Source organism: Poecilia formosa, unplaced genomic scaffold (assembly GCF_000485575.1).
Source record: "Poecilia formosa unplaced genomic scaffold, Poecilia_formosa-5.1.2 Scaffold62, whole genome shotgun sequence".
NCBI classification, from domain to species: domain Eukaryota; kingdom Metazoa; phylum Chordata; class Actinopteri; order Cyprinodontiformes; family Poeciliidae; genus Poecilia; species Poecilia formosa.
In genome coordinates, this window is record NW_006800001.1 from 871,605 (window position 1) to 897,647 (window position 26,043).

General features: G+C 38.7%; 1 protein-coding gene and 1 long non-coding RNA gene across 3 annotated transcripts in view; one reads left to right on the top strand and one right to left on the bottom strand.

Annotated features, from left to right (window-relative positions):
* Positions 1-26,043, top strand: part of chchd6b (coiled-coil-helix-coiled-coil-helix domain containing 6b) — an 81,869-nt gene that overhangs the window by 55,374 nt on the left and 452 nt on the right. Inside the window, exon 9 of one of the 2 annotated variants that reach the window (XM_007554213.2) lies at positions 15,036-15,339. The exons of the other annotated variant lie outside the window; for it this stretch is intronic. Coding sequence (XP_007554275.1) covers positions 15,036-15,059 — 24 coding nt within the window. The 3' untranslated portion in view covers positions 15,060-15,339. Of the gene's footprint in view, positions 1-15,035; positions 15,340-26,043 lie in introns of those variants that run through there. 2 annotated transcript variants of the gene reach the window in all.
* Positions 1,370-15,028, bottom strand: LOC103139540 (uncharacterized). The gene is made up of 3 exons (XR_001662382.1): positions 14,684-15,028; positions 1,736-1,811; positions 1,370-1,646 (listed from the first exon to the last, which is right to left on the bottom strand). It is a non-coding gene; the product is annotated as an uncharacterized LOC103139540 (long non-coding RNA).

Below are 26,043 nucleotides of genomic sequence, written 5' to 3' on the forward strand. Positions count from 1 at the left end.
AAAACTTAAGTAAGCAATTGTTTTGCTGTTTTTCATTTGTAGTTTCTGAAGAGAAAATTCAATCAATGAGGCATGCTTAGTCTAAGAACAACTAAAGTGCATATAAAAGGGAAATGATAAAAGGGAAAGTAGTTTTCACAGCAATAAAGATTTAAAGGCTGAGAACAAAAATTTTTTTATAAGTTGCATAAAAGAAGAAGGGAAAGAAAATAAACGTGTGGTTGTGTAAAGCTATCAATAGTAGCAGGTGGTGAGCCCCACTGTGAGCTTTGGACTGCCTGCTTTCTCTGATCTGATAAAACAGCCACTCTATTTATTCAGCAGCCTTCTCCTCCACACGCAGACTACGTTGTGTGGACTATGATATTCCTGTTATTAATATTTTTATAATACTAGCATGCTTCCCTTCACTCATTATGGCTCCCCATTGATTGCTACAAAAAACATCTTCACGCCCCTCTGCGTGTTATTTTAATAAACTTGTGCACATTTGCTCGCTCACATATTTCTGTCTCTTTATGAGTAGCTCTTTACTTCCACCCGTTCCTCCTCTGCTCCACATCCATTATCTCCAAGGCGACCACCGCACGATGGCACAGGCCTCATGAAGATTAGCTGTTCTCTCTCATGTCCCTTCGTTCTGCCTCCCAACAGTCGTTCTGTCTGTTGAATTCTCACACCGCGCCGTCAGCATCCAGCCGTACACCTGATCCCTTCTGCTCCTTTTTTTACTGATCGAGATCTAGAAAACATGTGAGGGATTCCTTCTTGCCAACCTTTGGCTGGACTTTGACTTCGTTTGCTTAGGAGGAATNGCTGGGGGGCAAAAAGACTAATCTTTTACATGTCATCCATAGCCGCGTTAACTCAGTGAAACTTAGAAATGTAGGTATTAATTTCGTGCTATGATCCACAGCAAAGGGAAAGAGCGAGAAAGCACTTTCTCGCTCTGTACAGACAGGACGAACATGCTCCCATAGAATGGCAGCCAGTGCAGTTAGCCAAAGGTTGCGCAATCCCAGGTGAGGCTCAGCTCGCTGCTGCCTCACCGGCTTCGCCGGCTTGAATGGGAAAATGCGAAAATCCAGCGATTTTGAAGAAAAAAATCATCAGAATCGGTTAAGCTAAGTAAAAAAATAGGTACTTTATAGTACAAACCACAGGGTGAAAATAGCAATATACATGATTTTATTATTATATATTATTTTTCCATGATGACAGGTGAGGCTCTGCCTCACCTGCCTCCCCTGACCGCACGTCACTGACTTCCACTAACTTACGGCTCACTCTTTTCTTGAATATTGTTAGTCTTTCCTCCTGCATGTAGTATGGCATGATGATCCTTTCGTACGTGCACTCTAAGAAATAATCCTGTAAATTTACAGTCCAATACTGGCAGCTATAGATGCCAGAAGTTTACTGTAAATGCACAGTAGCTGTACCATAATTAATCCTGACAGTAGATTACCGTCAAAGCAAGTATGGTATAGATACTGTGAAAGAACGGTAAACTTCTGGCGTCTATAGCTGCCAGTATTTTACCGTTCTTTCGAAAGAACGGTAAAATACTGGCGTCTGTAGCTGCTGTACCTTTGGATGTAGGACGAAGCACATTAACCAATAGAAGAATGCCTGGTTTTGCCAGCCTGGCAGAACAACAGGATAAATAGCAGACACATTAGGATAATAAATAAACATTTTAAAGAGAAGTGTGAGCAAAACTAGCCAGACCCACCTGTGTGTGTATCACCACCACAGTCATTCAAAATGCTTTGTCCACTCGGTTTATCCTGGAGAGCATTTTTCACCACCTACAACATAAAGCATAAAAATGAACACAACTCAGACATTAGGCATTATAGAAATTAGTCAGCTTATATAAACATCTCTTTAGGGAAACTGACAGTTGTCAGTGTTCAGATTCAAAGATATATCTTTGAATTTGACTAAAGTGTTTAATTAACATTGTATTTTTAACATACCACACCAACACTGGTAATCTAACACTTTTGATTATGCTCTGTAGATTTCGATTCATTCCCTAAAAAGATTTATTATGGAAAGAATTTTTGTCTTTCCATTTAATATTGTCTTTAAATGCTGGTTCTCTAAGATGCAAATACAAGTAAAATGTCTTGCCTAGNGATTTATTATGGAAAGAATTTTTGTCTTTCCATTTAATATTGTCTTTAAATGCTGGTTCTCTAAGATGCAAATACAAGTAAAATGTCTTGCCTAGGAAAAAAGCTGTATTGTACAATTATTTTGCGGTAGTTAACTGCCAGTCGTCAGTCTTGATTATGACAACAGAAGAAAACATCAAATTGATAATATCCTACTGTATTTTGGAATAACAGTATGTTACTGCTGGAATTTCGCCGTAAATTTACAGCCATTTCTTAGAGTGTGGTTGGTTCTATCTTCTGGTTGTATCCGACTCAGTGTTTTTTTTCTCTGTGCTTACAACTAAGATGGGCTTCGTGTAAACTCTACCGTACATCTTTGAGTGTCCATCAAACTATGTTTGTCAATCATTCTGCCAATAAAACTAGCAGCCAAATTATCTCTTTTTTTCCTTCCAAAGTTTTGATCTCCACATCACTAGAATATCTATCTTCCTCTTTCTGGCTGCCTTTTGAAGTCTCCCCACTTCACTATCTGCAGTGGCGCAGCTTTCCTTACATGTCACTCAGAAGTTGTTTTATGTTTTATAATTCATGCCTGCTCACGCATACACATTTTGTTTTACACACTCTTCCCTTTACCATCTGTTGAGGCAGTTCAGGGTATGGCCTTTCACCCCCTCTCATCTATTAGTCCCCTTGTCCATCTTCTGCCAGGGTCTCTGCTCGGGCCGTTGTCATGCATAAGGTCCTTTTGTTTCTTCTTGTAGCTTTGCAAACTGTTGTGTGAATTATATAGCCTAGATTAAGGTCAACGCACCAAGGCCCTCTGTTTCAAAGTTTGTGGTTTCATTCGCCAAATACTTGCATCAATAATACAACTCCCATACACATATACACTCATGTTTATTTGTTACAGGTTTTGCTCAGACCACACAAATTTTTATAGGTGCAAGTCCAACCACAAACTCTTTATGTCCCCATTAAAATTTGATTGGGAGTATTTTATGTTGCTATTTGCCTGAGCTTATAGAGGCTTAAACATTCAAATCCTTTTTCACATTTTTTGTGAAAACGTTACTTACTTTTAATTCATGTATTCTAATATAATACTCAATGTACATGTTGTGTATGTGTCCATGTAAACACTGACTTGAACTATGTGAATTAGGGATGGGTAAGTACTGTTTGTTATTGGAGGTGAGTATCTTAATAAAAGTCATTTATTGTGATAATTCTAAATTTCAACAATGTTTGCACACTTCCAAAACTGAACAGTTGTTTAGGATTGCTAGCTTAACTAAACATTTTCAAGTGTTGATGTCATAAATATTGATGTATTTTAAAATATGGTTGAGTAAAATAATTGTTCATTGTTTAGCAGTACAGTGGCACAGCTTCCTGTAACTCCTTACTAGAGCAGCCTATTTGGTAATGTTCAGGTTTTATTTTTAGAGCACTCATTGTTGATTGCAAGGCTCTTGCTGCATGCAGCAGTCGACATGTAGCCAAAAGGGCTGTGATGCATTTTTGAATTGAAGTTTTTGTTCTTCTTTTCATTATCGCAGCAAAATAAAAAAACAAAAACATGATAACATTTTTGGTTTATATAAAATGCTATCATTTTATATAACATTTTAAAATGTTATATAACATTGTTATCCAAAATAGCCTTCGGCCTCTTGTCCCACTCCACAATGTTTTAAGACTGCTGTGCAGGCCATGTACATTGCTGTCCTACTTCATGCCATCAGCAGAGGCTAACTATTTCAAAGAAAAACACTTCTACGGCACCACCCCTCTCACAGTACTTGACCTATCTGAACCTGTGGGACTCCTGCCAGATGTATTTGTTTTTGTGTTTGCTCCTGAGGGATCAGGTGAAGTGCCACTCAGTTTCAGGCTTGATTACAGAGGTGTGCTGAGCATAGTAGCATTTGTGGGTGATATACACAAATGTGGTGGTGTTTTTAGACCTAAATAAAATGTTGTTCCACTTTCCACTTTGGCTTTTAACTGAAGTCTCTATTTGAAATCAGCAACAGTCCAAATATTATTGCTGTCCAGTAAATCACAACCATCTAAAACAGTCCTGTTGGAATCTCTAAAATCCTTTTTTTTTTCTTTTTTTTTTTTTTGGAAAATACATAATGCTCTCCCTTCCCTCCCTCCCTTTAATGAGCACTCAGAGCAGGAAAGCAAGAACACGTCCTCACAATGCTGCTCTCATCATGGTTCTTGACCAGAAATTTTAACTGAATAACATTGGGAAACGTCAGATCAAAGCAAAAACCAAACAAAAAAGGAAATCATATGCAAAATGCTTAACAATTCATTTCAATTTAAAATTGACCTTTAACTGGAGCCTTCTTTTATATAAAAGTGCTGCAGCTTTAAAGGAAAGCAACAATATATCAAGCAGGTTTGTAGTTCAAGAAAAGCAACTCTATTAAGTTTAGTTATGCCACTATGATCATTAGCGTTGGTATTGTGGTCTTCATTCTTAGTGAAACTTCTTTGATCAAATCTCTTTTTGAGATGCTGTCAGAGGTTTTGTTTCTGAAAGCAAATAATTTAAAGAAATGCTGCTAGTGTCTGTTCAAGCAGCTAGTGTCTGTGGGTGGCGGGGAAAGGAACACACTGGTTTGGACTGCGTGGGTTTGTGGATAGATCCTGCTGTGTTTGAGCTGCATTTCTCTCTTTTTTTTTCCTCTTATTCTCACCTCCATTAGTTGTGCCATGTGGTATGAGTGTTTGTGTGTGTCAGTATATGTGCATCGTGAGTATTTGTGAAGTACCATTCTGCCTACTTTCAGACGTTTCAGTTGACATTTTCTCTAGCAGCTACATTTAACTCGAATTAACTTTCTTTTTTTTTTTTTTTTTTTGTTCAACAACAGTGCGTTGCTAGTAGCATCTTAAGTAGGTCTCAAGTGACATTGCATCTCTAACTAAAGGTTTAGTCCATTTACTGCCGAAAACCACTTAAGAGTGTAAGCATTTGAAAACATATCTTTCCTCCACAACAAATTACATCCAAATCTGTTTAAACCTGTTAATGGTTTCTCCAGGTAGAAAAAAAAAAGATAATTAATTGGAGTTGTAGAAATTATGGCAATTTTTTTGGAAAAGGAAAAAATGAGGAACGAGTCTTTGTAGCTGGGATGAAAGCAGAGGAATGGATGGAGCCTGATGAAAGAAAGGAAAACTAAAGGGAGGGAAGCTCTTGGAAGCTTTTTAATGTGAGCGTTGATGGAAAACTGTTACAGGAAAATAGAGAATAGTTGGACGATATGAGGGAATATGCACATGATGAATAGAAAGATATTCTGCGACCGGGAGGGATGGGTTATGGTAGAACAGTTCATGCTTTATAAATGGATTTCTCCCCAGAAATGAATATTTAAAGAAGCAAAGTAAGTTATATATCTGTTTTAAAATGAGGGATGATACATTAAATACAGTTTTATTTTTCTGGAACATCAGTTAGCAGAAATTCAAAGTTTATTTAGTTTTCCTGACATTTTTTAATAACAAAAGCTTCTCAGAGAGAAATAAGAAGCTGTCATCGTTGGTGTCTCACACAATTCATTGGTAGAGCAGGTTCTCCGTGAGCTGAGGCCTCAGTCCTCTACGCAGCTGTCCTGGGTTCGATTCCCGTCCCTGGGCAATTTACTGCATGTCTTCCCATTCTTTTCTCTGCCCTATTTCCTACTTCAGCTAGTGATGAATAAAAGTCACTAGTGCCAAAGATCCTTTAAAATAATAATAATAATGGTAAATTTTTCTGTATTCTGATACCCTTTGTACCTCAACATGAGCCTCCTAAGTACATGGTTTGCTGCATCACTCATAAATGATAGAGATGAGTGTTAAACATCAGACTCATTTGTGATAAAAGATTTTACTTCTTTTTTTTTTATTATTCTTATCTTTGTCCAAACTAATAAAAATCTCTATTTTTGTTGAGGTGTAAATGTGGGACAACATGCTGAAAAAAAAAAAGATCTCCTAGCAGTTATGCAATTACTATTTTAAAATCTTAAGACACCACAATAAATATTCAGTTCTTTGAAGTGATTTAAAGGCACAACAAAATATGCATTTTCTAGCTGGAAAGGAAGATAAGACACCCTACCCCTTAGTAGTTAGCAATTGTTTGGCCCTTTGGCTAAAACAGCTTCACTACTCTTCCCATAGCCATCCACCATCCATCAGCCTCTGACAACGGTCGAAGCAGCCAAACGTCGAAAAGCAACGTTTGGCTGCTTCTCACTTTCAGCTGTTAGATGTTTGATGGGTTTCTTGCATGTACAGTCCACTTTATGTCACCCCACAGCATCTCAGTGAGATCAAGATCTAGCCTTTAGGGTAAACCTTCTTCAACATCCTGAATAATGACTTTCTAACCATGTCAATACATCTCTGTGTAATCCGAGCCTGCTGGAATTAAATATAGTTATGTCCTAAGCTATTCTTTACCAAAAGGAGGTTTTGTTTATTTATTTTGTTTAGTAATTTTAAAAGATTTTTTTTTAAATTTAAGTTAACATTTCTTATCCATGTATCCTAATAAGTTAGAAAAACACACAGACTCTTATAGGGTGTCCTAACTTCTTCACATGACAGTAGGCTAATTGACAGTCTTGGAATAAAAAGGGGAAAAGGAGCAATTTTCCTTTCTCTTTGCCAGTGTTTACATGTTTTCATTTCTGTCAACATGACAATAAAGTGAAACAAAATAAAAATTTCTACTCATCGATTTTTGAACACCCAAAAAAACATTTCTTATTATTTTTAATATTTTAAACCACTTGTTTATTCTTTTTCAATACTTGTTTCAGATGAGAACATCCAATTACCAAAACATTCATGGATCTGTCTGACTCACAAATAATTTAGTTTGACACTGTGTGAAGACAGCTTGTTGTTGATATGTTGTCAATTTCTATTTATTAAAGCACAACTTTTAGGAAAAGAAATTACGTGAACATTTTTTAATTTCTCTTTGTTATTGATTTATCATTTCAATAAACACGAGGAAACAAAGTGTAATTTTGCATTCGTACATTTTTTTTTTACCATATAAAAGAAAAACAATTCATATTTCAATTCAATATTTTGTACTTTCAAATAAAACTTAAGTAAGCAATTGTTTTGCTGTTTTTCATTTGTAGTTTCTGAAGAGAAAATTCAATCAATGAGGCATGCTTAGTCTAAGAACAACTAAAGTGCATATAAAAGGGAAATGATAAAAGAGAAAGTAGTTTTCACAGCAATAAAGATTTAAAGGCTGAGAACAAAAATTTTTTTATAAGTTGCATAAAAGAAGAAGGGAAAGAAAATAAACGTGTGGTTGTGTAAAGCTATCAATAGTAGCAGGTGGTGAGCCCCACTGTGAGCTTTGGACTGCCTGCTTTCTCTGATCTGATAAAACAGCCACTCTATTTATTCAGCAGCCTTCTCCTCCACACGCAGACTACGTTGTGTGGACTATGATATTCCTGTTATTAATATTTTTATAATACTAGCATGCTTCCCTTCACTCATTATGGCTCCCCATTGATTGCTACAAAAAACATCTTCACGCCCCTCTGCGTGTTATTTTAATAAACTTGTGCACATTTGCTCGCTCACATATTTCTGTCTCTTTATGAGTAGCTCTTTACTTCCACCCGTTCCTCCTCTGCTCCACATCCATCATCTCCAAGGCGACCACCGCACGATGGCACAGGCCTCATGAAGATTAGCTGTTCTCTCTCATGTCCCTTCGTTCTGCCTCCCAACAGTCGTTCTGTCTGTTGAATTCTCACACCGCGCCGTCAGCATCCAGCCGTACACCTGATCCCTTCTGCTCCTTTTTTACTGATCGAGATCTAGAAAACATGTGAGGGATTCCTTCTTGCCAACCTTTGGCTGGACTTTGACTTCGTTTGCTTAGGAGGAATTTGTCCTGGTAAACTTGGACAAATGAAAATGGATGGATGGATGGATATTCTTTTAGTCTGCAATTAAAACTTGTCATCTCGAGCAGTAACAATAAGGGGCAACAATGAAACTTGGATAATTACATTTTCTACATTAAGTTAATGTTCACTTGACTGCTTTTTAATGATGAATTCCAATATTGTGATTATTGTTTGCTTTAGATGAAACTGGCCGATTGTACAAAAGCAGAACACTCTAGATTACACTGTTGAGGGCTTCTTTTTATCCTACAAAGTTGGCATCGATTGCAAGGCTGTGGAATATTTGAAACATAAAATAAACTGTGGCTAATAGTTGTGCAAATTGGCTGGATTTTGGCCTATGCACACTAACATGCCATTCTCCGAGGAATACCTACACACTCATTTGTGTAAATGTTGTTTTAATCCGCTAACTAAATCTGGCAAAAAAGAGAGAAGTATATTAATTTAAATAAATACATATGAGGAAAAAAGAAATTCAATTGAAAGTGATCAGATTAATGCTTATTAAACAAAAGTTTTTTAATTTAGATTTTTCAGTATTTACTCTTTCAATCTCTAGTCAGGGCCGATCAATGCGTTAAGACGATACCATATTTCATAACTGCTACATTCTCGTACTGCTCTCTCTACTCTTGAATTATTTGCTGTTATTTCACCTTTTACCTTTATGTTCTCTGAGTTCTTTTCCTCTGGATTGAATCAACAGCTGGACTGATGTTATTTTTAGGTGTTGCACCTTCCTGGAAGTCTGTGTCAGCTGAGCTGCTGCTGCCAATGACTTAGTGTTCTAAGGACAATATATTTTGCCCCACCTCTTTAATGTGTCTTTCTCCTAAACACAACAGTGGCCTGAGCTTCTGCTAGGACTAACTGTATGAGCTTTCATTTATCCTATAGCCTTTAGAAGTTGTTCTTCTGCCATTAATTCTGTTTTCTCAAAGCTCCAGTCAGTTGTGGCAGATGGCTGCTCACATTGAGCCAGGTTCTACTGGAGGATTTTTATTTTTTTTATTTAATTGGGAGTTTGTTTTACGGTGTCACCACATGGATGCTCAGTGTGCGGGTTTCTTGCCACAATGACAAATCATTGTAATCAACTGTCCAACATGTTTGTCAAGGAGGAGTGATTTCTGCAAGTCAGTGACTCGATGCAGTCAGCTGAGCTTCCTTATATAGTAAGCGTTTCGACTGATTTGAATAATAAACTAATATTAAATTCTGCCATGATGAGTAGGATCGGTTTGGAATGTATGGATCTGTCTAAACGACTCAATCGAATTTACTCTTTTTGGCTTAATCTTGAGACGATATTTGCTGTGAATTTGCACCAAATGAATACACCTGAATTGAATTGTACAGAGCTAAATTGAACTGAATTGAATTGTTTTTTATAAAGCATTTACAGCCCTTGCCACTCTTAGTTACGATCAGTCCCAGCACCTGTCTCTGTCCCTCTTGACAGGAGCTAAGAACCGAGTGCTGTTAGCACTGAGCAGAGAAGACATTTATTGATTCTTTGCTGGTCTATTATTTCTATTTTTTGCAAGAAAAAAAGCGAGTGATGCCAGTGTGTTTGTGAAGCAGAGCTTCTTTATATTTGCTGCAGATATTTGTGTGTGAGTGCCTCTGCCGTGTTTGCAGACCGTTAGCTTATGTCTGTGGATGTGCAAACACTCCCAGCATGTCCACGCTGCAGACTGTGGCTTTCATGCTGCTGACAGTTTAGATGTGATCCGCGGCCTGCAAACACAACATCTATCTCCAATACAACATCCAGCTACACTTCAAACTGCTTGCTAATTGGATGGAAGCTGTCAGGTTAGAGAAAACACATTTCCTCTGTGTTGTTATGTGTTTTTGGACACTTTTTCTTTGGGATATAAATGTATGTCCTTTATAACATTTTTAGCTTCTTTTTTTTTTTTACCTAATGATGCTCGCTCACATATCAAACTATTTTTCACGTCATGTAAATGACTTCATTAAGCAAAATAAATGATCAGCAGGGACAGAGATTCTAAAATGTATAGCACCATAAAAGCTAACATTATTCCAAATATTGATTGTATGATTGTAAAATGTTGCAAAAAGATTTCTTATATCAGCATGCCTTCACTTATAACTTCTGTTCCAGTATCTGCTGAATTCAAACACAAGGACCTAACGATTTAGTGATGAGGTGAACCCCACTGCAATGTGAATGAAAGGTGGAGGAAATGCCAGGCAGCGTGAAAGTTGTGATTACAAATCAGGGACTTTCCAACAAAGACTGTTTTCCGAATTCTTCCCCAGTAAAAACATGTTTTCTTCTCGTTAAATGACATTTGAAAACACCATATATTACTACATTTGTTGTTTACACCGTTTTTCATGTTCTGAGTGCTATAAATGGAAATATGTTTAAATTTCGGATGTTATTTTATAAAACAAAACTAACATATTCCTTCTACTCAAACACCTACACACTTCTTGCTAAATCAGAGAAACGTACATTCAGTTTCAGTAACTACCCACTTCAGCAAAAATAAGACATAAACACATGATAAACTCAATAGTTGTCATCAGCCTATTCGTTGTATCTGGGGAAAAATGTGAGTAACACACATACATTTCTACTTTTATTTAATGACATGGAAGAAAGTTCAAGATACTGCTATTTTCTGACTTTCATTCCTTCTTAGCTTTATCGTTTATGCATTATGAGTTCTGATTTCTCTTCAAAGAAATGTTTTAGTCAGCATAAATGGCTTGAATAAATGTTCAGTAACCCTGCATCTCGTTTCAGCTGTGAATTTTTGAGTGTTGGAGCGGGGATGTCACATATTGATTATTTGACTTATGACATTATTATTTTTTTTTTCAAAGACTCCAGTTATTCATGTGCAGAGAAAACTAGTTCCTCTCCTTCATCAACTAAAACGCTTCAATTTTGACACCATCATTCTTATTGATGAGTGTTATAACAGCGTACATCACAGGCTGTGGTTCTTTCTGTGAGCGACAATCAGATCAGGACAGAAAATAACTGGTCAATAGTGTCTGACATTCACTGCAAGCATCAATGTAAAGCATCAAACCTCTTAGGTTATGAGAGAAAACACAGAGGGATTAGACAAGAGATTTCCCCTTATTCAGTGGGGGTTAGTTTTTTAAAATGCTGCGTTTATAAAAGACCTGTTTGATCATTCAGACTAATCTAATTGTAGCTTGGTGTCATCTGTCTAATAAGGTTTGCCGCTTTTAGCTTGAAAACTGTATTTTCAAGTCCATGTTACCTAAATAAGAGTGAAGGGCGGCACTCACATCTAATGTTTTTAATGGTTCCAAACAGTTTAATTTATTTTTATTTTAGTGCAGCGCGTTGTGGTGAGGACAGTGACGCATTTCTCTGCTCCATGTAGTCACTACAGCATGTTCTCTGGCCTCTCATTAAAAGTACTTTAAGCTGTACGATTGGTATGACAGAAACTTTCATCAGTTTTGAAATAGTCACTTTTTAAAACTTTTTGAATGCCTTGATGTTTGTGACGAACCCCTGCTTTGGGCCTGCATATCCTCTGCATTGTCTTCCCTCTGTCAGGACTGCAAGAACAAAGTTTTTTTTTTCTTGCCAGGACATTTCATACCTCATAGGAACTCAAGTGCAGAACTCCTCTGCATATGTCTCTCTCCCACTGCAGCACATTTACTTTATATTTTTCGGGACACAGAACAAGAAAAACGTTCTGCCCAGAATATGCATTAACAATGAGCTGCAAAAACTCCCAAATCAGAGCTCCCCCTGGGAAAGAGAACAAAGTTCCCTGTTCTTGTCTTGCGGAGTATGTATTGGCACTTAATAAGGACCCAAGAAGTAACATTCTGATTTGGACAACAATGAGATGTGTTCAAGATTTATATAGTCTAAGATATTCCTTCAGTGCACTTTTATTAAAATGCTAATGGTACCTAAGCAGCAGCTGAGATTCAGCTCAGACCTTGAGGTGAAATGTTTGTCTGCCCCCAGCACTTAAGGTGTTGTGCGCAAAAAAAAAAGCTTTCCCTGTCCTTATATTATCCAAGTTTGGATGGCAACAGTCCAAATTTGGACCTGGGGGCACCAAATTGAGTTGTCTGCACTGTGGGGGGTGCCAGGGGTCAATTTGAAATTCAGGTGCTACTTCATACACTATGCATTAGGCATAATATGTGAAAGTGCTGCAACACTCACACACCTGCCACAACACCCCACCTCCACCCAAACACACGCAAGAATAAAAAAAAAAAAAACCCAAACAAACACTGTGCTTTCTGTGCATAAACTCTTGCGCACATTAGCAGCCACCTTCACACAAAGTGTGGATGTTTATGCACACATGCACATTAATGCCGTCCTCCTTTACGTCTCGGGACGTGAGCGGGGCAGTAAAGCTAAAGCTCCTTGTCACATTTGCCACTCATCTCCAATTCAAAGGCACAGCCTGCGATGCCCTCGGATGCACTTGGCAAGTGAACAGCTAACCTACCCGCCAGCGTATCTGCCTGCCAGCCGGGCTCAGAGGCAGTTAGCATGCCAACTAGCCCACCCAGCAGCCACAAGCTAATGCTTCACTAACCCCATGTTGCCCTGTGTCTCTTCCTCCGACTGGGTGTTTGTTCATGTATTGACACATGGGGGAGTTTAGTTGCACTGTGTTGCATAGTAAAAAGCCAGTCTGTAAGTGTTACTCTTCATCTACATGCAAACACTTAATATTCTTTTGTCTTTTAAAAAAAAAAAAAAAAAAAAAGAAAAAGCCGGTGTGTCACAGGGAAGTAACCACAACGCTGCTTAACTTAATCTCTTCATTTAGTCTGTTCGGAGTTTTGTTCCAAAATTAAAGTCTCAAGTAATTATTAAAGCATGCGAGTCCCTCATATACACTTAATTGGGCAATTGTTAATTATTTTAGCTCTACACCATCAACATTATTCTGTGTGTCCATGGATTACTTTGTTGGAATGAGCTACACCATCTGGTATTAAAAGTATGAATCCAATATTAGCACAACCAAGATGTCTTCTAAGCACAGGGAATTATATTTTACAACGGGTTTCTTTAGGCCTTTGCTCTCACTTTTATTTTAATATAATAGACTTATTATAGCTTAAGAATTCTCTCAATTTTTCTTTTGAAGTATATAAATAATTCCAGTAACCCAATTAAAAAGGAAAGAAACTCAACAAGTGTTTTATTTATTTGTTTTTTATTTATTTATTTATAAATAAATAAATATATTTTTTAAAATATATTTTATAATATACCTCGAATGATGATTCATAACCTCTGTTTTGTCCAGTAACTTGATTTTATCAACTTAATCCAAGTGCTTTCCAAAAGTTTAGTTTGTTACCCTTTGTTCTAATCATAAAAACAAACAAAACAAAAAAAAATTAATTCTTAGTTTTCCCAAAACTCTCTCTTCCTGTTTTGTCTCATAAACATTTCTTGGGTCTCTTTATCTCATGGGCTAAATATATTATTACACTCCCACTGTAAGTAGATGTACATTTTTTGCCCTAAAATTACAATCATTAAAAACACAAAACACTTGAATCCTCAGTAACTGATTCCTAGTGGTGCGACTAGAACCTCACGAAAGGCTAGTGGATCCAGATGTGTAGTTTAATGTTCCCAACAGGTTTTAAAATCTCTATTAGAATAAATAATTAGTGTAAACGGTGTATTGGAGCAGCCCATTTGAGAATTGCTTGAGTTTCAGAGAAATGTTTGTCTTTTGAGGCACTAACCTTTATGTTGCTATAAATTTGTAGCTTAACAGTAAAGGTAGTTTTTTTAATCCCCTTTATCATAATCTCGATAAACAACAATCAAACATTTTTGATGAAATCTTTTGTCTGTTTTCCATCTCTGTCAGCGAGACAGTGGAGAGTCACTGTCATGAAAGTGAACTTTCTCCAAAGGCTACATTTTTCCTTCCTTCGATTGTGTTAACGCTGCTGGAGCTGTGCAGCTGTTCACCCCCAGAAATAACAGGTCAGGCCAAAATTTATGAAGTGGAAAGCTGTTGTACCAATAAAACCTCTTCAGACATTCCCTGCAGCTTGTGAATCACTGAATTAGAACTTAAGTATGTTTTTCTATATCTTCTTAAAGCCGCCTGTTTTTCTAAAGGTTGTTTAAAACCAGTTGCTTTAGCTGCAGGCCAGAGACACAAATGGACACACCTCACAGACTCAATATCATCTGTCCACCAGATTACATACAGTCTGTGGGACGCAACTTTCCATCCTTCTTTCTGTTTAGTTTAAGGAAAGCCTCAATAGCCTGATGTTTTAACCTAAACCTATTTTTTAAATTGATCAATAAAACGGCTTTTAAAAGCTGACATTTTGGGTTACTTCAAAAAAAAATGCAACTTCTCTAGAGATAGCCATATTATTATCTTTTTTTTTCCTCGTTTTGTTAATCAAAAATGTATTAAACTAAATACATTCTTAATTTGATATTAATTTACACAATACTAAAGTTATGAAATGAAAAGGTTGTGTTAAAGGTTGTAAAAATTATTTCTTTTTTTGTTTTTTTTTTTAATCCCCTTTACTTACTGTTAGTTTCTTTCTCTTTAAAGAAGCTCCTGTCTAATGATCCATGTCTCCAGGGTGGAAAGGATAACCTCCTGCTGTGGAAGAAAGTTCTAACAGTTAGAAATTTAATACAGCGCTTTCTTTTTTTTCTTTTCTTTTTTTCTTTTTTGGCACTGTGCCGCGTGGAGCCTGAGCTTCTGTGTTTATGTGTGAGAGACCGGATTTTTTCCTGGTGCATCCTGGTTCCTGTTAGTTTCCCCTTTGCTTCCAGTAATGCAAATTCATACTTTGACAGTTTCTCCTCTTGTTCACCCTCCCTCTTCCTCTTCCCTCTCCTCCTGTTTTTTTTTTGTTTGTTTTTTGTTTTTTCCAGAGCGCTGTGACAAATCATGGCTGAGAAATGCAAGGATAGCTGGAACAAGGGGTGCAGTGAAGCAACGAAGAAACAAACATCATATCAAATCCGTCCATTTCTTCTTCTTCTAAATCAACTTTACTTATCTGTCCACACATCTGTTTGGCCACCAATATGTATTAACCACCATTTCTCACATTCCCTTGTTTTTTTTGTTTTTTTTTTTGTCTTCGTTTTCTTTTTCTGAATCTAACATGAGTTGATTTAATGCCAAGTTGTGCCAGAGCTCGTTCTAAAATAAATTCTCATAATCCGTCGGTGATGAGTTGTGTTTCTTTGTGTCTGCTGTTTGTGTGTGTGTGTGGGTGTGTGCGAGTGAGCGTGTGTGTGTGTGTGTGTGTGCCCGTGAGCGAGACGTGAGGTGGCGGATGACTGTTTCCTGCCACAGCAGACTAATAATTCTTCCACAAGTGAAAATGGGGTCATGTGTACCCCACTGACAGCTGTGGGGGCCTAGAGGCCTGATTTTGTGCCGTACTTGTGGTTTCATTAAGTGAGAAGAACGGAGAGAAGAGTGAAGGAAATGAGGGATTAATGAAGTGGGGGACAGGTGAAGAGTGAATTAATGTGTTTGTGTGCCAGTGTGAGTCTCCACCTTTCTCTTTAACTGCAACACATTCTCTGCTGCTGTTTTTCTTAACGAATGGAAAATACACGAAAAACAGCTGCCACATCCGTCAGACCACCAGACCAAGAGTGACGATTTGTGACAATGGAGAACATGTCGACGGTGGTAGAGAGTCCAGTAGTGGCATGGTTTTAGGGTTTGGATGCAGCTGATTGGTGGTGGAGATACATGCACTTTGAATTAACTGTTCTTGAGCAAATCCGAAGAAAAAATCTTCTCATCTCATTTCTAGCCTAATATACTGATAGGACACTAGCATCAGACCCAATATACGCATATATACAAGGAAATGAAAGCAAATTTGTCCACAAGTTAAACAATTACTAAGAATTTGGAATGGCATGGGGAATAAGTACTGAACATGCTTACAGACGTGTTGAATGCTTTGTACGAGCCTTTTTTCAGTAAAATTTTCTCTGATTCCTTTCGATGCACATTGATTTTCATTTCTCTCCATCATTTTCAAAGTCAGGATACTGACTGATCCAATGAAGAGTTTCCCCATCTGTGTGTTTGGGAAATTCACACTCGTTTCTTCTTCAGACCCATTTAAAGGAAGTCTTCGTTCACCCTTCTTTCAGTAATACGCTGATGATCCGACCTGCAACTTTCACTTTTTGCATGGCGTTGGAACCGATTCTTCCTCCAAACACGGTATGTTGGAGCTACAATTTGTTATCCAAGTCTAAAATGCAACACCAAAACAAAACCATGTGGACTCCCAGCTATCATTAAAGTCTGCTATTTAAGGAAAGCTAAGGTTTCTTATTTAAAAATCTACAGTGACGACCGGAGGAAGAAAGAATCAGACTAAAGATTTGTCAGCATTTACAAGACTTAGCTTAATTACTAACAAGAAACCAGTTCACTGGTACTGAAGAAAAATTAGCTAAGGTTCCAAGTCCTGCTGCCTGCAGTATCATTCAGGCAGTCCTGGATTCTGCGCGGTAGCAGACATGCTGGCGGGATTCCCGCTGAGGAGAGAGGATATCCCAACAGCTGGACTTTTAGGGTCTGTTCAGGGACAAGCTCTTCTACACTGGATTGTCTGTGTGTCAAAACAACTCAAATTAGATGTACGCACATGTTATTCTCGCATCAGTGCAGTCCTTTTCAAATGCTTTGTTGAAAAGATTACGAATACATTGGCTATATCTGACTATATTTAATGAATTGAAAATAATCAAACCAAATCTCAAGTCAGACCTCCACTAGTCACTCTTTAAAATCCTGAAACTTAATCAAATCTAGCAATTTCCCCTCAAAAAAAAAAAAAAAAATCTGTTTACTTCTGCATTAAGCAAAAAACAATAACAATAATTTGTTCCTCTGAAAGATACCAAACTGTGATTTTATTGACTATGTAGAAAATACATGAGCATGAATATTTGTAGATGGGCAATGCACTGGACGCAGCACATACTGTCCCTGCTAGCTGTGTTTCCATGGTGACAGCAGGGGTTGTGCCAGCAGAAAGGTGCGGAGGAATCTTCCAGATAACCCTAAAGGTCAGCAAACGGAGCTACAACCTGCAGCAGTGCTCCTCCGTACTTGCGCACTCAACTCCTCCCCACTTCGGAGTGCGTGTGCGTGTGCGTGCGTGTGAGGAACAACACAACTCAAGTCGAGGTGCATTTCCACTTCCACACGGACACGGTCGAGCACCCTTGGAACGATGGAGGCTTGTTATCATCCACACAAACGCACACTTACACACAGAACATCGACGGGCTTGTAGCACGCCAACATGCTTGTTCCCTGATATGAACGCACGTTCACACAAGTGGCTGTCGATGGCAATTTACTGCGGTGTGTTTGTTAATGATCGCTGTGACGAGTGATCCATCGATTGCAGTTTGACTCCCACTTGCCACCGCTGCATCGATCATGACATCCACATTGCCTCGGCCTGATCCATAAATGCTCGATTATAGAAATGGAGCAAAATGAAAGATCTGACGGATGATGCACACTGGGATTCCTTCCCTCTGAATCTGGGAGCGGTGTAAAATCGTCAACGGTCAGATAACGTTAAAGTAATCGTACCGCGGTTTCACTGTGTTTTGCATAACAGTTCAAAACAAAAATGTACGACGTGTCATCTCAATCTGAAAGAGTGAAAGAAGAATTGTTTCCAAACCTGCGGAAATATTCTGACAAATTACCACAGTTATGTGGAATTTGAAATGATACTGGTTCCTTATTTCCTATGGTATTTTGAGTTGCTATGGAAACAAAATTAGATTGAAATCACACCTGTAAATCCCGTAGGAATGAATAGAAAAAGAGAGAGATCAAAAAATATTATCAAACCTCACCAAATGAGAGGCGCCAATCCTACAGATCAACTTTCAATTTCAAGACAAATCTTTTTTTTTTTTCTTTTTTTTTGTACTCTTCAGAATTTTCTATTCTATCAAATTATTACTATTAAAACGGTGGGTTTTAAATTCATATTTTTATAGACCTGTGGTCATTGGGGTTAATATTTTAGATCTTCTAAATAATTCAAACACTTTAGAGATATGCTTCAAAATAAATGTCTCAATATTTCGGTTTCATTTTAAGTTTTCACTTGGCGTCAGTGACATTGCACTTTGCATCAGGCCGTTAAGGTTCTTCTAGACATGGGAAAAAAAACATATAAACATGGAGCAGAACCCGACTCAGAATGAATCTCTCTCTCTCTCTGTGTGTGTCTCTTCTTTTGTAAGAAAGGAGAAAGTGTTGTGTGGGTGGTAGTGCTGAATTACTCTGCCAGAAAAAAAAAAAAGTGTGCAACTTTTCAAAACTTCGGTGTACTTTGATGCCCGTGCCGACATCCAAATGTAGCCTTCCTCCCCGGGTTGCTCAATCTCCCCTCAAATCCACGCGCACACACATTTTACGTATATTAAAGCGGAGCGTCATATTAAAGGTTTCAGCCGCTGACTCTGATAGCCTTCCTCTCTCCCTGACATTTTTTTTTTTTTTACAAATACCAGCTCCTATTCATTCTGTTATTGCCTTCTCTCCCATTCAGCAATTCTCTGATTAAACAAGCCCCTGAAAAGCTCAAGCACTGCTATCTGCCATTTGGCTTTTATTAGAAACCCACCCCCTTTAATTAAATACCTTGAATTACAGAAGTATCAGGGATATTTTGCAAATATATTGAATAAGAGAGCACAATAGATGGAGGGGAAAAAAAAGTGGAAGAATAGGCTTTATGAGATGCTATGAATGGGGTTTGTCACTGAAATGAAATAAACGCTATCTCAACGGTGGCGTTGGGGAGGGGGTTGTTTTTTTTTTTGTTTTTTTTAAGAAAGCTGAGTTTGTTAAATCTGATTGAGCCTCATCTCTGAACACATGGCGCAGCTGAAGCTCCCTCTCTCTCCCCCCTCCACCTCCTCTTTCTCTGCTAGTTCCATTTCAGCCCCACACTTCCAAGTGCCATGGCTTTTCTTTTTCCCTTTTTATTAATGTGGGAGATGTGGGATTGAGGTTGCTGTGGAAACCGGGCCGGCTTTGATTGGGGGAGACAGCTGCACGGTGCAAGGTTAGACGATGGCCGCTCACGACTCACAATGCGCCACTATTGATTTCCAGACAATTACTGGGTCCAGTTCAGTGCGACGAGATGCTACACCGAGGGTTTTGTGTTGCTTGTTGTTTTTCAGCAAACATGCAGGCTTTTTTTTCTTTCTTTTTTTTTGAAGAACGTTTACTTGCGCCTATAACTTAAACCGCAGACAAGTTTGACAGTCAGCTGCTACAAAGTCTGCTTGCTGTTTCGGCTGCTCCTCACCGTCCCCCTTCAGTCATTCTGGACGTGTTGTTTGTCAGCTGTTGTTTGTCATCCAGCTGAGGTAGTATCAGATTCTGACAAACTATTGCCATAATGGTGGTGCATTTAAGTTAAGCTGCACCACTTTGAATCTACAAGCAAGACAGTCACATATACTTACTGTAGTCATTATTTGCCCCAGACTGTTGTCATCTCTTCAATGCTTCCCTCTCTTTTCCCTCAGCCAACTTGGCATTGTTTATGTGAGAAGTTGACAGTGAGCCTAATTGGAGTTTGTGGCTCCATCGAAGACAATCGTCACTCTTTTTTTTATTTTTATTTTTTCCTGCACAGCACATAGAGCTCTTTAGCTAATTGAATAGTCTTTTATTAAGCTGCATTAATGTGAGCCTGAACTGGTTGCTGGCAAATTAAATGAGACCTCCCCACTGCTCCCCCATCACCACCACTACCAACACTAATAACTACAGTACGTACAAACACGTTCGGCTCAGTGAGGCGGCGTAATGAAAGGAACATGTAGACGGAAGGAAGACAAGAAAGGAGAACGCTAATAAAGAGGCTGAGAGGTGCGCTTGTACGGTGGTGTTTGTTTCATTTACAGCGCTAAGTCTGAAGCTTTCATGCAGCACAACATAGAATAAAAAAAAATTAGATTTGAAATTGCTTTCAATCGATAAAGAAGTATCTTTTAAAAACACTATAAATCAATGCAGAAAGAAAACAGAGGGCTTGTTGGAAAAACAAAATATAGCAAATTATTTGTACCAGTCCCAACAGTAAATGGAAACATTTTATTGGCATTGCAGCAGCCTTAACAGCTCTTATGACTGATCGGCTTTTTCTTGATAAAATAAGCATAAACATTATTTAATACGGGCCAAGCACAGAAAAAAAATAAAAATAATTGGTATCATAATTTATGTGAACATTGCTTTTATGGCTGTACGTTTGCGCTGTCATTGCATTGTGCAGAGGTGGATCACCATGAGCTCTTCCAGGTTGGAAGTCTTCCATGCCATCACCCAGTCAGGGCTTCGGTAGTTGGGCTACTTCAAAACATTAGCAATACTTCCAGTTACAACAAATATAAAATTATACTGCTGCACGACGATGACAGACCCAAAAAACTAATTAAAACCCAGAAAAGTGATAAGGAACTAATGAGCACAAGCTGCCAAAAAAAAAAAAAAGAGCAGTGCAAGCACACTGATCTCTGCTTCCGATAGAAACCACTGGAAAGACAAGTTCACTTCAATATATTTTGAGGAGCCCAAGTATAAATTAAGGAGGACAAAAGTGAAGTGGAAATAAGTGCTGGTGGTGGCTATGTAAACCAGCAAATAAATGGAGAAGTACCTCACTGTGATGGTACTTAAAAAAAAAATTCTATTTGCCTAAAACTTGGGTAATTTTTTGAGATTTTGCATTAGAGGACTAATATTTAGACATAACACCACAGACTGACTCTGTTGCAACTTTTTTTTTTTGGTCAAAATGCAAAGATGGGAGAAATGAGAACATATTTATGCTGAACTCCAAAGTTCAGCATAAATATCAGCATAGTTCAGCATAAAAAACTTTTATATTAACGTTTTTTTTATTAACTTTCTGAAATTAAAATAATAAAAAAAAAATCCTGCTTCAATTTTTTCTAACAGTCTTACTCTTCTCAATATAAATCTCATCCTCCCTCTTCATCCTCACAACTTTTCATCTTCTGAGTCTTTTAATTAAGATCCTTTTTTGGATAATTATAATCGTTACTGTTTCCTTTTATTGCATGCTGTAAATAGGTCCAATCGGTTACCACTTACAATGGTTATTATCTGCACTGAGAATAACCGTATTCTTTCACACACTGTCCCCAAGGAAGAGCTGCTTTGTTAAGTCTAGCCTTCAAAGTAAAAGAAAACAAAGAGTGGATGAGCCGTGCTGAAAAACAAAGATATAACCAGAGAGAGGAAGCGGCAAGAGGACCAGGCTGGAGTTAAACAGCCTGGGACGGACAGCAGAGTGGTTCAGAGACGGCTCCTTCCCGCCATACGTTGCGGAGGAATAAAGATGATAAAAGTGGGAAAGCATGAAGCTGTAAGTTATCCACGACTGATTTACTTTGTGACAAAGAGTAAACAAAGTAAATCAGTCGAGGTTAACGGGGACCGGGCAGAGACTCTGAGTGATGAGAATGGCAGAAGTTAAAAAGGTGCAGAAAAGAGCTGAGATGGTCTACTGAGGCTGATAGAGGCGGTCAGGAGGAGATAGCTCCCTTCTCTCTGCTTTATTATATTACACTGGTGGATAAAAAGAATTCAGCATCCACTAAAGTCATTACAGCCTAGTAAGACCAGCTCAGAGGGCAGCGTAGCTCCTTAACCCCTTTCAGCACATGGCTTGGTGTGTGTGTGTTCGCATGCAAGCGTGGGTGTGTATGTGTTTGTGTGCGCAGACCCAAAAGACAGATCATTCTTGTGAACATTTGTGTTTCACCAAAACAGCGGCACATTGCTTAATCCTTTCCGAGTAACTAGGATAAGCCACTAGCCTTATCTGTCTTTCCCCCATTGCTTCGTCTCTCACTTTCTTTCCTCTGGTAACTATTGTTCCTTTTCCCATCGCACCCTCCACTCAGTCACTCCCTGTTTCGGTCTTCGTATTACGACCAGCCTCAGTCCCCGCGTTTTAATTCCTCATTCTTCAGTCGTTAGGGCCTGGAAAGTTAGAACTTTGACTCTTTATTTGGATGCTTTGCAGAATTTGAAGGGAGAAAATATGTTGCAGCTTCAATTATCGTGCTGCGTGTTAGGTAAGCTGTAATATAGGGTCATTATGCAAAAGTAGTGTCACCACAACTACCGTAACCGTAAAGGAGACATTTTATGTCACTGGAGGCGAACTTGGCACAAAAACGGTAAGGAAGAATGTGCTTGGCCAACTATTTCTCCTTGGCAGTAAGTCTTACACCTTTCCAAAGTCTGCTTATTATCCCATCAAATGTATCACATCTGTAAGGAAAAGGGATTTGTGGGGGGAACTCGCAAAGTTCTCTTCTGTGAACGTGTGGGGCGCCAATGGATGCTTTTCAGAGCTATCTTTTTTTTTCTGCAACCAAAGCAGGAGCTACGTCTTGATTTTCGGCACAGAGTCGATCTCACGCTGGTTGGATTGTCCTGTCACCTATCATGTTTGTAGTTTTCATAGGATCTTCATAAATACTGAAGGAGTGGGTCGGATTGGGAGCCTTGCAGTCTCATCTGTCGCTATCTTCAGGTCAAGGTCTCCAACATGAACTGAAATGGTTCTAACCCAAATGTAAAGTGTCTGGACGCTCCAGGTTGAGCAGGAGAGTCTTGGGTGGGTGGTGGTGGTGGGGGGGGGGTCTTGTTGGTCTTTCTTCAAATTCCCCCCCATTTCTGACATTATTTATTAAGGAACTTAAGATTCGTTTGGTGGACCATGTCATAAGAGTTAACTCGAACTTTATGCAAAACTTATTTTTGTCGTGAAGATTAAGATGAGGTTGACAGTATTTAATTAACTTCATCATAAAGAAAGCAAAATTTGTGTATGATAAGTATTTCAAAGACTCACCTTTCTTTGTCATCCTGTAAAAAAAAAAAAATCTTGAATTGCTCAACTGCTCTTAAATGCATAAACTTGTCATTTAATGACTTTTTGTACGAACACAATGAACGCCATTCGGAGCAGATAATGCACCCTGTGGCATTAGGAGGTGTCTGACAGTAACACTTTCTGCACTGTTTAACAGGCTTCCAATACGCTCGCTCTTCTTTCTTGATGCCCTCGCCGTGTGCCATCCATGCACTCGCACAGACGCAGTGTCAATAATGGCTGGCTGCTGTTTGTACAGCGATCCTATCTTCCCAGATAGACGGAGAGCTATCTGCTTTGTCTGTCACACAAAGAGGAAAAGCGAGTGCGAGTGCAAGTGGATCACCCCCTCAACACAAACTCAGAAACACACCGACGCCTCTATCGCGATGTTCTCCAATAGACTTCCTGTGTCAACACAAGCTTTGATTAACTGGGGGACAGACACAAGGCAGTGTGTCGCTTGGACAGAAACAGCCGGAAACCTGCCCCGCCGCATATGCCGAAGGATGAGGATTATGTCTCAGTCTGGAAATCTATGAAAATTCTGCAAATGATATCCAATGTTAATTCATCTGTTTTCTTTTTCGGATGAATTCAGAAAGCAAAAGCCTAAACATGCGAAGGTGTTCATATCCCTACGTCACGTGTTTTTCAAAATCTGAAAACTATGGCATTTGCTTTGATATTCAACTCTTTATCGTTGAAACACTACTTGTTGTGTCTTCATCAGATTTGTACATATGTTTGCCTGTCCCTCTTGGAAAGTAGCTTGATCTCAGTCAGATTGGACAGAGCTACATGAAATTCAGTTTGCGGTTCTTGCCACTGATTCTAAGATGGTTTAAGTTGTTTTTCTGCCACTGAAGGAGATTTGTAGAGACCAAGACTCATAGGAACCCTTTCAACAGATATTTTCTCTGAGATTTCCAATCTGTGCAGCTCCTCTAAAGTTAGCAAAGAGCTTTTGACTGCTTCTTCAATGAATTGCCAATTAATTGTAGGTTTTTGCTTGTCACATTCCTTGGTCTTTATAATGCTGTTTTCCTGTAAATAATGTTGGAAACGGTGTAACCATTCCCAGCCACTTTATCTGGAAATGTTCAGTTTCCTTTTTCATTGATAGCATGATCCTACCTTAAAATCCAACTAGCTGTTCTTAGTTTGCCTATGAGCGACCAGCACAATGTGCATCGGTGACACTGTGATCAATTGGGCCTCACTGACGATAGGCATGCATCTGTAAAATCTGCCTACCTGTGGCAGGAATAGAAAATTCAAAAATACCTGCTTGCTTGCGCAGAGCACGATGGAACAGGATGTCTTTGAGTCCGCAAGGGTTTTGGGAATGTTGTGCGAGGGTTCCCACCCTGAAGCCGGGAGGCGCTTGTTCGTGCGGCAGCAAGTATTAAGTGACAGGGTGGGGAACCTCTCAATGAAACCTTCTGCTTCCTCGCCAGCTGGCTGTGAGGGCGGCAGGTGAGAAGCTGACCAGAAATCAAACGGGGCAACCGGGTGCCAATCAGACACCAACCTGAAGGTCATGTTTGGACAACGTCTGTTTAAGCAGAGGGCGGTAATAACCTTTAGAAACAACTTTAACAATGCCTTAAGAGCTGGATGTTTAACAGCCCGTTCGGCTCACGGGAGGCGTTAATCGATTTTGTGATTGATCGTAAAATTATGATGATGTATGAAACCGTTTTCCAGAGCCTTTCAAAATTAATCACATCCCTTGAAGTGCTCTATGTTTTTTTTTTTCACGTTACTACTGCAAACTTTGTGAAATAATTATGAAAAGAGAGGAAAATGATTGTTTTAAAATCATTTTTATACAAACAAAATCCTAAAAAGTGTGGTGAGCATATGTATTCAGCACACTTTAAAGGAAATGTGGTGCCACCAGTCATCCCCAGGCCTGTTCAATAAGTGAACTCTCTGCATCTAACTCAACGTATGACTGGAATGCAGTGTGGAGAAGTTTAGGTCAAAGAAAAATAATATAATTGCAAAAATACCACAGCTATGCAAAAATGATTAAACATATTTATCAAAACATATTCACAGATGAGAGGATTTGGGGCACATGTACAACGGAAATCTGGAAACATTTGAAGGTTTTTATTTTGCAAAAAAAAATTGAAAATTATTGTTTTCCTTCTTCAAGGTAATTATCCCTCAGCAAAGGCAGAATTTATATTTTTGTGTCTTTTTAAGAAACAGGAACACAAATGAAAAATGTTGGAATGGAAACAGGCGAATGACGCGGAAACTAAATTCAGGAACTTGCTCGTTTTTGATCCAGCTTAACCTCCTGCTTTTGTGTCAGACGCCTTTTTTTTTGTATTTCTTTCAGGGTTTTTGCTTCTTTTTCAATTTGTTTTTTTTGTTGTTTTTTTTTTGCCTCACTGCAGTAGTGTTAGGTGCAAGACATGACTTGTGCAGTCAGTCAAAGGCTCTAATGTGACTGATTTTACATCAGTAGTTGGGAAAAGTGTGGACTGGAAAGGCGTTGTTGGCAGCTGGAACGAAGCGCTGACCTATAGATGGCAGCATTACACTCCAGTAGGTGAGTCACACCCGTTTTCTTGCAGCACAGCACCGACTTCACTCCCAGTTCAGAGATGATTACAGGGAGATTCTCCTGTCACTCCCTTTGAGGAGTACATGCATGTTGCACATTGTAGAACTGCTGGGGTCTCTTTGTCAGAAACATTCGTTAAATCCATGTTAGCTTTATCCTAGAACTGCTTATGGATTCAGACTGTGCTACATATAAAATACCCACCATATCAAAAGTGTCTTCACCTATTGGATGCTTTATCCTTTTAACTGTTTTCACAAATCAATCACGAGCAGTAAAAATTGAGCTTTTATGGCAAAAACGAAATTACAAAAAAGAAAGTCAAAAGTGATTTCTACAAAATAACAACAAC